This window comes from Pteropus medius, unplaced genomic scaffold (genome assembly GCF_902729225.1).
Source record: "Pteropus medius unplaced genomic scaffold, Ma_sr-lr_union100, whole genome shotgun sequence".
NCBI classification, from domain to species: Eukaryota; Metazoa; Chordata; class Mammalia; order Chiroptera; family Pteropodidae; genus Pteropus; species Pteropus medius.
The window spans coordinates 4,863,571-4,875,959 of NW_024349797.1; the positions used below are offsets into that span (position 1 = coordinate 4,863,571).

The following is a 12,389-nucleotide window of genomic DNA, read 5'->3' on the forward strand; positions in this document are numbered from 1 at the left end:
ATATTGGGTTGAACCAGGAAAGGAAACTGCAAATTATATTAAAATTAAATTTACCTTCAATCTCCTCCTCCTCTTCCTCGTCTTCATCCTCATCCTCACTGGAATCACTGACCTGCACAGTTATGTCAGTGCTGGTTACAGGGGTCCAGTCAAAATAAACTCCAAAGCCAATGTCATAGTCGTCGGTTGCAAACTCCCAGCAGACACGCTTCCCCTCTGGATGGGTAGGTACCCGGATGGTCACCACCTCACCCCGCTTCACCACCAGACGGCTGTTCTTCTCTTTGCCCAGCTTGCTTTTGAATTCCTTCATCTTGGCAAAGGTCCAGATGCATGGAGGAGCCATCAGAGGTGGGGACACTGAAAGAACAGGTAGCTTGCCACTCAGAAACCCAGAGAAAATGCTGCCATACTTGGCATTTTGCTCAGAGCAGTTGTCACAGTCAACATTCTTTCTACTGAATTCTTTGACTTCCTTTCACAAGTCACTTTCTATCTTTCCTTCCATCTGTCAGCCTGCCTTTCTTTAAGTACCCATTAGGAACAGAAAATCCACCCTCCACACTCCCACAGGGCTCACCTTTCCTGTGGTCCCCCAGAAGGTCTGCAGATTCCAAATCAGCTGAAAGAATATCTACAGCTCCTGTGTGCTCAGACTGGATCATAATGATGTCCCCAGGCCACTGTGGAACTTGGTGCTTGGCCATCTGCACAACAGAATTCTGGTTAGACGATATATTAGAGTTGCAGATTCCAATTAGCCTTTTTTCAATGAAGGCTGCCCCGCTGCCTATCACCGCAGCTTTCCCGACTCTGAGCCTAGTGTGCTAGTCAACATCCCTTCTCTTTTCTCCATGTCCAGGTTGCTAATAAATTCTACTAACTTTTTTTAAGTGCCACCAAAATGTCCCCTAGTTTAATGATTCTTTCTTGTTCTCATCTAACTTTTGCAACTTTTCTTTTATAAAATCCTTGTCCACAAAATTCCTCAAAACTTGCTACTGACTTTTGTATCAATAGCACTTCTGGGCCATGCGTTGGTCTTGCCCCGGCCTGCACAGTACCTCCCTGTGGCTCTGCTCATGACAGCTCTTGCACCCCGGATTTAGCTCAACTCTCACTCTACCACACAATTTTCCTGCTACAGTTCCCATTCAAAGGTTACTTCCAGATCACTGTCAGTCAATTCACCAAAGCACTGAAGAGAGAATCCAATTTGTTGTCTCTGTCTCTCTCAGTGATCTATAAATAATTACAATTTCCCCTTAGACTGTCCCCAGAGTTTGCATTTAAACAGCGTATTTGCTGCCAGACATCTAACCTGCATGGCAGAGTACAAACGTCACTTGATACTCAAAGCCCTTGCTAACCCATAGCAGGAGGCTTCAATGTCTCCCTAGTGGGTTTCACTTCAAATCACTCAGATTAGTATTCCTCTGTTTCATGCTATTATGCCTTAATTTCCTACTCCTTCTCCAAGTAACTGGCGGGCAACTCGAGAAGAACTATATATCTACTGCCAACATGGGAGAGCACAACAGTGAGACAGTGGTCCAGTTAAGAGAGGAGAATTTTGTTTGCAATAAATACATAAATTTATAATCCTCCCAGACTATATTCTCATAATTATCTATTTCTGGAGAATAAATCTTTTGGTTCTTAACTCCATTTGCCTAACTTGATTGAATAGTTCTTCCTTTTCCATAAGACTAAACAAAGGATTTAGTTTGCAACTTATTAGTTGGATAGCCTTAGTAAAGTCACTAACATCTTTCGGCCTCAGTTTCCTCATCTGTAAAATGGAGACACAATGGTACTTACCTCACAGGATTGTTCTCAGGAATCAATAAAGTATTGTGGATAAAATGTTTTGTAAATTATAAAGTATTATACAAATATAATTATAATGTTTAGCATTATCTTCCTTGACACTAATGTCATTTGTTATTATAACATATATGTTAATAATGATACAACCATTCCTCCATGGCAGGGAGACCACCACTATCAATATTACTTCTATGGAATCTTTACCATAAATACTGAGTACATCTACCACCAGAAAAGTGAGACTAAAACACAGTTCAATGGTTTAAGGTTCTTCACATTGAGAACACATAAACATTCATTCTAACACCTCATTTCTGGAATAGGTGCCTACTGGGTGCTAGTACAGTGATAGGCCATGTGGGAGTTACATATGGTCATTCTCCAAATAATTAAAAATCAGATGCCCTAAAGAGAGCAAAGAGAATTCTGTGAGCCACCCTTATAGCGCTTTCTAAATCCAACCCATCCATACGTATGGAAGTTCTGGTACCATAAACTCCTGCTTTTCAAAGAGAGAGCAAGAATGTGCTCCCTACCTCTGCATGTAGCAATTCCTGTTCCACCAAGGCCTGAGCCACCAGGGCACCGGGGGTTTTCTGCAGGTCTTCTGTGGCATCCTCACTCACTGGAGATACCATCTGCGGCCTCTCAGAGGAAGAGAGCATGTCAATTCAAAGACTTTGATAAAAGGCACGACAGCCCCAGAGAAACTCAGAAAGAAAACAACCTTCAAAGGACACACACCCCCCACCACAATCTCTACTGTCACTTTAGCAGACCACTGCCCAGGGCTGAACTGGTGACAGTGTGTGAGGGCCCACAGACTGCTGAAGCCACATCCCAGGCTCCCAGAACCACAGTAAACACACAACTCAGTCATCTGAGACAGACTGCAAGTCTGGTTTTATTCCTCAGTCTAGGACTGGTGCCATTTGCTCCACAAAGAATTTAAACAAAATAAGAATTAGATTCCTAGTTCTGTTCTACACATAAAGCCACTGGTTAGAAGCAAAAGGAAGATGCCTCACCTAAGTCAAAACTTTATCAGCAAAACCAAAGAAGTGCAACCTCATCAGCAAGGCAATCCCTCTCCACAGTTATCCCAGGAGCTGGCTTTCAGCATTTCTATTTCATGCCTTGCCTTTTACAACCCTACCTCTGGCATCCATATCATACCCAACTCACTGAGTAATAAAATAAAGTAATCACTTTCTTTCTTTTTTTAAGCATATTCATCCACTATCCCAATAACTTAAAACACAACTATTTGAATAGTTAATTTCAAAGAAGCGAGAGAATAATTTATGCTCTCTTCCATTTCCCCTGGCTTCTAGAGAGACTAGAAAGTGAGTTAAGTGCCAGGGCTGTAGCACAATACCCCAAGCCTCTTGGGAATCTGTTGTCAACAAAAAGTGGCATGGATTCTTTAGAGCAGCTGTTATGAAAGTACCATCCGGGACCCCTGGGGTCCTTAATACTCTTTCAGGGGAGTCTGTGAAGTCAAAACTTTTCACAATAATTCTAAAATATGATTTGCCTTTTTAAATTTCATCTTCTCAAGAGTATACAGTGGAGTTTTCCAGAGACTACATGACATGTGATATCTCAACAGAACGAATGCAGAAGCAGATCTGAGTATCCAACTGTCTTCTGTTAAGGCAGACATTAAAAAGATTTACATCTCTCTTCTCGCTAAATTATTTTTGCTTTGGAAAAGTTTTTCATTAAAAACATGTTGTTTATGTTAACATGTAATGAGTTTGTTATTGTTCTTTTCAAATGAATCAATAACAATTTTTAAAAATTTTTTGGTTTTAATTTCTAATATAGTAAACATTGATAGATATAACGCACATAAATAAAAGTTCTTTGGGGTCCTCCATAATTTTTGAGAGTGTAAAGGTTTGAGAACTGCTGCTCTCAGGCATTGTTTCCTGAGAAATGCTGAGTAAATGACTGGGACACAGCACTATACACCACACGGGGAAACGGAGGGCTCATTTTGAGTTTGAAAGAAAATTTCATTTTCCTTCACTGTACTCATTATTTCTTTCTTTCTTTTAATATAAATTTTTTTTAAAATCACTCCTACTTTATAAATTATCTCTTCTTCAGATAAAACAGAGCCATCTTTTGGAAGATCCAAGTCACTCCAACCTACCTCAGAACAAACAAGAGGTAGCTGCTATGAAAATCAGAGCTGTGGATATGTGGATTTTATAGGTTTGCTTGAGTAATCCTGTGTAAATTATAAATTGGCCTAGGCTATGAGTCGATTTTATCCTCTTAAACTCAGAAATTATGGTCCACTTTTATTTATGTATTATTATTTATTATTATCTGTCTAACTATTAGGTGAGCTTGAAGGCAAGAACTGGGTCTTACTCGCTCTGTTTGCCCAGTATCGACAGCCAAGCCCGTCACAGGGAACCCTCAGGCTCTTTGCACTCTGACTCCATCTCTCCTAGAATGACCTCATCTCGCCTTGCTCAGTCCACTCCAGTCACAAGGGCCTCTGAATCTCTTGAGAGTCCTCAAACAGTTCAAGCACTTTCTTACTTAAAGGTTTTTACACTTGCTGTCACTTCTGCCTAGAATCATCTTCCCCTAGCTACCTCATAGCTTCCTTTCCTTCAAGTTCCTGCTCAGCCATGACTTTCGGAAGGCTTCCCAGATATCCACATATAAAATGGCTCTCCCCAACTTGGCCCCATCACTGTTTACACCCTTACCCTGTTTCATTTTCCTTCACTGTACTCATTACTGCCTGACATACTATGTATGGTATTTTGTTGATTGCAAGATGCATACTTGTTTTCAGATTTTAATACAACTGAAATATGGGATGTCCTAAAATTGGTGGTGTCTTAAAACTGCCGCGGGCCAGGACTCACATCGAGTCTTTCCACAGATTTGCATTTGTTTCTGCCAGTGCTCAGAAGTGCCACCAACTGAGTCGACTTGAAGTCCTGTTTAAGGGTTTGTTTAGACCAACCACATTTGCAGAGTAAATTTAGACAACAAACTGGTGACTGAAAACTTGTGGTTCATATTCTCAGGGGAGTATCCCCCCCACAGTACCAAGGTTGAGACATTCAAGTTTCCTTGCTGTCCTTCACGGGGTAGAGGGATTCTTTTCCTTGTTTATCTTTTCACTGAAGCTGTAGGCTTTTGGTGGCCCAGCTCCATGTGGGGGTCTCTTATTAGACTTTCTATCTTCGGAGGCACGTTTTCCTTTCTTGGTGGTACATAAAATAGCAGTTCATCTTATAGTTGATGGCAACTTAGATGTATACTTGCTTTCTGTCTGCTTCCCTCACTAGAATGTAAGCTCTATGAGAAGAGGAACTTAAATTGCTTGTTTATTTGTGGTATTTTCAGTGCCTAGAACAGTGTCAGGAACAGAGCAGGCTCTGAACAAATATCTATTTAATGAATAAATAGTAGACACCCAATAAATACTTGTTAAATGAATAAATTAATTTTTCCTTGGGAACAAAAGAAGATAATTTGGAATGTGAGAATATAATAGTTAATCTGACCATTAGCCTGATCTTACTGTATATGGCATCTAAAATTTAGTTTCTTTTTTGTCTTTGTGCATGCTACTTTGCATGAATATGGTTTGGCTTGTTAAAAAAAGATATTTTAAACAGGACATGCAACAGTTACACAAATTCAATATTCATATTAGCATTTTATGCTCTGAAGAATTAGTGAAGGTTATTTTGAAAAGAATTGCAAATCATTTGATACTATTGATAAACCACATAAAACTACCATTGTGAGCCTTCTGGTTTGTGCTGGACTGGAGCATTGAGGCCATCCCAAATGGAGGGGCCAGCCTGGCCAGCCAGCAGCCAGATACATTAGGGAAGACAGAGTTGTGCCGTTTCCATTTCTAATATCTACAAAACACAGACACTAAACTTCAGGCACCACGCTTGCTGAATTTTTTTCTTCACACACTAGATTTTAGAAACAAAACTTTAAAATTAAATGTCCTTTTTTTCTAAGCATGTTCTATATTCCTCACTCAAAAAAATGTATTTACTCTTAAGAGGAAAAATCAGTTCTGTGCCAAAATCCATCCCCTAAAGATCCTTCAAATCGACAGAAAAGGGGTGGAGGAAGGAAGACAGAAAGTTCTCTTCAGGGGATTTGGTGAAAATATGGATTGTCTCAAATAAAGCCTTGAGGAGACTATGTCTTCTAAAAGGATTTTATGTATAGTAAACCTAGTAACTCTAAGCATAGAATTCAAAACCCTGTTATTGCTACTTATGAAAATAAGCTTTAGAGTTAAACAAACCTAAAGCTGTGTGAATTTGAGAAAATTACTGAATGCACTATTTCATTTTCCTTAACTTAAAAAAAAAAAAACAGGTACACTTATTTCATGATGGTCATTATGAGGATTAAATGAAATAATACATTTTAACACCTGGTATAGTACTGAGCTAATAGAAATATTCAATAAAAAATGAGAATTTTATAACATTGTTACAGAGAAACATTCAATAAAGTATGGTTATTATTATATTATTATCACCATCTGTATTAATGATTATCTTCCATCATCTAAATTCTGGGAAAAAAAGAGTTTTACTCCATATACAAAGGTAAGAACTTGTACTCAAGAAGTAACAGATTTTTAAAATATTTTGACATTCTCTAGCCATCAATTTTGTGTGGGACATGAAAAGCACGGATTCTGCTTGATAGCATTGTATCATTCAATGATCAGTGAGACTATAATATTCACTAGCTCAGGGTTCTCCAAAATACAGTTTTTAATTAATTATTCCATTAATGTTTCGTGTCTCCAGTCATTCTAGGGCTCAGTACAACTCCGCTCTTTCTGTTATACACTCTGCTATCAACTCTTTCTGTTATACACACTGAAGGTGGGTAGATAAGATGGACAGAGAGGAAAATTAAGAATGACAGCCTGAATGAAGGTCATCATAATGGTTTAATCTGAAAATTACATAATAAAAAACTGCCTCCAATAGTGTGCATGTGTGTGCGTGTGCGTGTGTGTGTGTGTGTGTGTGTGTGTATTTTATGGATAAAAACCAAACACATTCTCTTGAAAGCCCACCTGGGTTCCACTTCAAACATTTTTAAATTTGAACCTGGTCTTCAGGAGAAGATAAATGAAGACACTATACTATTCGTTATAATTTTATTCCCTGAGAGTAAAAGAAAATTTTATAACCTGAAAAAGATCAGACATTGTTCCTGAATACACTTAAGGGTTGATTAATTAATGATGAAACGATTCGTGCCCTTCACTTCAACCTGTCTTCCCCTTTTACGTTGCTGCCCACTTCTTTCATCAACTCCTTATCACAGAAGATAAAAGCACTAGAAGAATTTTATCCAAAGGTGTTGTTTCCCTACCTGTAGGGTGAGGAATGGGACTCTGGATCACAGGCAGAAGCCACTGGAGAGGTGACCTCGGTGTTTTCTAGATCTTCATTCTCTAGAAAATCATGGAAAGAAAATTTAATATCTGAGAGGGAACATAATCATAATTGTTGTGGTATCTTTAAAAAAATCTGGCAGTTTCAAATAACTTTATCTTTCCAAAATTATTCTGGGCATAAACTTTAAACTCTGGGAGGCTTAGTACTTAAATTATTCAAGTCATCACACCCAAGTATTCTCAGTTATAACCCATTTATTTTTTAAAATGTCATTTTCTAAAACAAGTCCTCATAGAATTAATCCTAATTTAAGAATCACTATTTCTCAGAAAGCAGATGATTAAACTAGGCAGAAAATAGAGGTCAAAGTGAGATGTAGGATGAAACAAACTTGGATTCAGTGGCAAAGTATAGAGTGCCATCTCTATATTCAGTAAGCTCAGATCACAGTTTCCAAGGTCAGGTAAAATTTTTGTGTAATTTCATTCATTTACTCACTCACTCATTCACCAAGACTTACCAAATAACCATTAGGCACCTTCAAGGAGTATTTGTTGAAATGCATAATGAAAGCCATGTTTCCAAGCTCATAACAAGCTGAATGACTGGTATTATTATTGCCATTTTGCAGGTGAAGGAATTAAGGCATAGAGACAGGATTCAAACGCAGGCAGTCATGCTCGTAACCATTAGGTGCTCTTAGTTGTGTGTTTTATTCATTTAGCCTTTCCTTGAGCACTCAGATAAGTATATGGTTCCATGTATATTTTGACAAACCCTAGTTTAACCTCCTCTAGTTAAAACAGCTAAAAACTGGAGCCCAAAGTCCACTCTTCAATACAAAGTACAACTTAATGAAGAGAACCTCAGACCCTGAAAGTGTCAGAGTTTGGTAGTAACATAAAAGTAAAAATGACAGGCAAATGTTTGTGATCTGACTTTAATCTAGTCTCATTTTTTTGTATGTGAATAAGATCTATTTTTCTTTTCGTCAATTCATACTCTCATAGGTAGAAAGAATTTAGAGCTTATGCTACCCAATTTTCCTCTTGTGAGATAATAGAAAATATACATATTATCTCTGCCCACGGTTCCTGGTACAGAACTCCTAAAACCCTTATAATTTCCTAAGTGATAAGGGCACTAGGAACATCTTTTGTTCTATATTTGGTCTTTGATCTCATTACTGACACAGAGTTCCTAAATCTCTAGGTATTTCCTGGGTGATAGCAGGGTCTTTTGTACAAATGAAGTGACCTTGGTGGGCTCCTGGATGGGAGGTGATCACCAGAAAGACCAAGCCATGACTGGAAGCTTGGGATTCAGCCCCACCAAGGGGAAAAGGGCTGGAAATGGAGTTAAAGATCTATCATGCCTATGTGATGAAGTCTCCACAAAAATCCCAAAAGTACAGGATTCGGAGAGCTTCCAGGTTGGTGGACACATCCATACACTTAGAGGATGATGCTCGCCAGCTGCACAGGGATGGTGGTTCCTGTACTCCAGATTCTCCCATATCTCGCCCTCTGTATCTCTTTATCTGACTGTTCATCTGTAGCCTTTATCATATCCTTTAATAAAATGGTAAATGTAAGTAAGTCTTTCCTGAGTTCTGGGAACTGCTCTAACAAATAATCAAATCTAAGGGGAAGGAGGTCATGGGAACCTCTGATTTGTAGCCAATTCTGACAGAAGTTGCGGTAACCTTGGGGACCTATGACTTTCAGATTGGCATCTGAGCGGTGGGGCAGTCTGTGGGCCTGAGCCCTTAATCTATGGTATCTGCAGGTAGAGAGTGTAAGAACTGAGTTAAACTGTTAGGACACCCTGCTGGGGATGTAGAATTGCTTGGTGTGAGTAAAAAAAAAACCCACACATCTGGTGTCAGAAGTTGTGGAGTGTGGTAGCAGTGTGAGAGTAAAGGAGAAACACAGAAGAACTAAAGTTTTCTTTACATCTGTCAACACAGGAACTGAATCTAAAACAGTCGTCAAATGTTCCCCAGTCTCTGACACTGGGGAAAGTCCCTTTTTCAATGAGAAACAGAGGACAGAAAGTTCTTCCCTATGTTGACCTAAGTAAAAGCTGCTTCCTAATAAATTCTGCTCTTCGATCACTCCTTCCCACAATATCCTTTCAAATATTTATAGCCTGGTATCACATTTCCTGCAGGTTCCTTCTCAGGCTATCTCCAGTTCTCTCAATCATCCCTTAGATGATCTCTGACCATGCTGGCTTCATTTAGTTCCACTCTGTCCCACATAAAGTAAGGAGCTAAAATGAACAACTTTTTTAGATGTGTTCTAATCCATGCAGAATAATACATTGAAATAATCTCTTAATAAGGACACAATATTTCTTGACACAATATCCTACAGGGCACTTAATATTTTTTACTGAAAACTTACCCTGTTGTCCTAAATAAGTCAATCAAGATCTCTAGGGCTTATAAAAATAAACTTATTCCAAGCCCAGTCTCTCGTATGTTCTATTTTTGAAACAGATCTTTGGAAAATAGTTGACTTTTTAACTTAAATGCAGGACTTTACATATTCATATTATTTCAAATTAACTTTTTGAAATTACACTAATATATGCTTTGCTCATTATAGAATAAATTAAATAAACATTTTTCATTTACCCTTCCAGACTTTAATATAGAAATAATCCAATATTCAGTGTAGAAAAAAATCAGAAAATACAGATAAGAAAAAAAAACAACTGCAATCTCACTAGCCAAAAATAACCATTCTTAACATTTTGGTGCATATCCTTTCATAAATATATTTATATATTTATGAATATATTTATATATATACATACATATGAATATATGTATATGTATACATATGTATATACATCTATATATTTATATAGTTTTCTCCCTATCCCCCAGCCATCAACTTTGTGTGGGGCGTGGACAATATAGTGTCATGAGTTGATAAGCTGGACTATAATACCCACTAGCTCAGGATTCTCCAAAATACAGCTTTTCATTAATTATTCATTAGTGATTCGTTATTTCTACTCATTTTATGGCTCAGTACAAATATATGTACATATGTTTTTTAAATATACTTATATTTATATATTTATATTTCTGAAAGGACATGCACCAAATGTTATTATTATTCATGAACATTTTTTAGGGTCAATAAAAAAGGGGCTATATCATAATTTTAAATGGCTGCATATTATCCCATAGGCTATACTGTAATTTCTTCAACCAATTCTCAAGCCTGTATTGTTAGAGCTAGAGATTGTTTCAAATTTTTCACTGTTGTATAGGCAATGATGTCATTTTATTGGTATCTTCAACCCTTCCTTAAGAATTTGCCCCGTTCACAGCCTTGGAAGGGGCAGGCCCTGTGACCAAGGTTACACTACGCAGGCATAGTTCATTCATTGGTATTGAGTGACCATCTCCCTAAATGTCAGTCCAATTCTCTTCCCAAAGCTCTGAAGTTGGTATCAGAGACCAAAACAGACTGAAGAGCCTCAGTGGGGTCAGGGACTGAGCCTGCCATTTAGAATAAGCCTTCACAGGCCACATAAAAGCAAATGATTAAGCTGAGAAGACAATTGTTGGACACGAAAATGATACATTCAAGAAAAGAAGAAACGAGAAACTGCAGGGCCCAGAAGAAAAACAGACACAGAGAGGCTGCCTGACCACTTTCTAATTCCCATGAGGTCCAACTGTGCTTCCTGCAATTGGATTCTGTATGATTCCTTTTATGTCCTGATAATAAGCTCTTTCTACTTTTTAGTGTGAAATATGTCATACACATGAAACATTCCATGAAAAGCAAACACAGCTAAAAATATTAATACCAATACCTGTGTACTCATAACTAGGTTAATTATTAGTACTTTAGAAGTCCCTTGCATAATGCCCCTTACCAATCATATCTTTTATTCTGAATTTTGAGTAAATTATTCCCTTGTTACTCTTTATATATTTTAATTATATTAATTACTACTGTGTAAAAACTTAGAAAATTTTAGATATACACAAAATTGGAAAATAGTGGGATGAAGACTCATGTACCATTATCTTCTCAACAATCTACACCTTGTTTTCTCCATCCCAGATCTCCTTGCCCCACCACCATACCTACAGTGGATTATTTAAAGCAAAGCCCAGACATCATTATATCCATTTAGAATATATTTCTAAAGAAAGACTTTTAACATAGGTACAGTATCATTCTCTCTCCTACAAAATTGGCAGTTCAATAATATTATTTAAAACTCAGTCCATGTTCAAATTTCTCCAGTTGTTTCACAGATTTTTTTTTAACAGCTGGTTTGTTTGCATCAGGAACCAAAAAAGGATCAAACACTAAATTTAGCTTATATATATCTTAAGTCTCTTAATCTATATCTTTACACCATTGCTTTTCATTCATTTGTGGAAATAAAAATTAATTTCCCACATTCTGAATTTGGCTGATTGCATTTTCACGGTGTCCTTTAACAGATTCTTCTATCCCCTGTATTACCTGTAAACTGGTCACAGAGCTAGAGCTGTGCTGTCCAATACTATAGCTACTAGTCCGTGTGGCTAAATTTAAATTAATGAAAATTAAATAAAGTATAAAATTCAGTCCCTCAGTCTTGCTAGCCATATTTTAAGTATTCGAAAGCTACAAGTTTCTAGTGGCTACTGTACTGGGCAGCACAGAAACATTTTCATCATCAAAGAAAGCTCTTCTGGGCAGTTTTGACCTAGAGGCTTGACTAGATTCAGGTTCAATTCTTGCAATAATACTCCAGACACGGTGCATGTGGTTCCTATAGCATCACATCAGGAAGCACATAACAAACGCTTATCACAACTTTAATAATGTAAAGATTGATTGTTGGGCTCATGTTTTCAGCCTAATTCTTCTAATGGCTTTAGCAGCCATTCATGATCATTGTTGAAAATAGAGCTACCATTTCATTAGAGGCTGGAAAATCATTTTTCTAATTCTAGCACTTTCTAAATGTATTAGTTAGAATTCTTCCTTAAAAAAAATAAATTCCCCACATCAACTATTTGGTTACTCTGAGAGGTAGTATAAAAGACCGAGTCTTTCCGAATTGTCAGAATACTGAGTTAGACTCATAGCAATCTCTATA

At 37.6% G+C, this 12,389-nt stretch overlaps 1 protein-coding gene across 2 annotated transcripts in view; it reads right to left on the reverse strand.

Moving 5' to 3' along the window:
* The window catches only part of TMED8 (transmembrane p24 trafficking protein family member 8), a 32,865-nt gene that overhangs the window by 8,003 nt on the left and 12,473 nt on the right, over window positions 1-12,389 (reverse strand). Inside the window, exons 2-5 of one of the 2 annotated variants that reach the window (XM_039883907.1) lie at window positions 7,237-7,318; window positions 2,367-2,475; window positions 581-707; window positions 55-360 (exon numbers count right to left, since the gene is read on the reverse strand). In XM_039883907.1, coding sequence (XP_039739841.1) covers window positions 55-360; window positions 581-707; window positions 2,367-2,475; window positions 7,237-7,318 — 624 coding nt within the window. Of the gene's footprint in view, window positions 1-54; window positions 361-580; window positions 708-2,366; window positions 2,478-7,236; window positions 7,319-12,389 lie in introns of those variants that run through there. The other variant, XM_039883908.1, reaches the window with a different exon arrangement.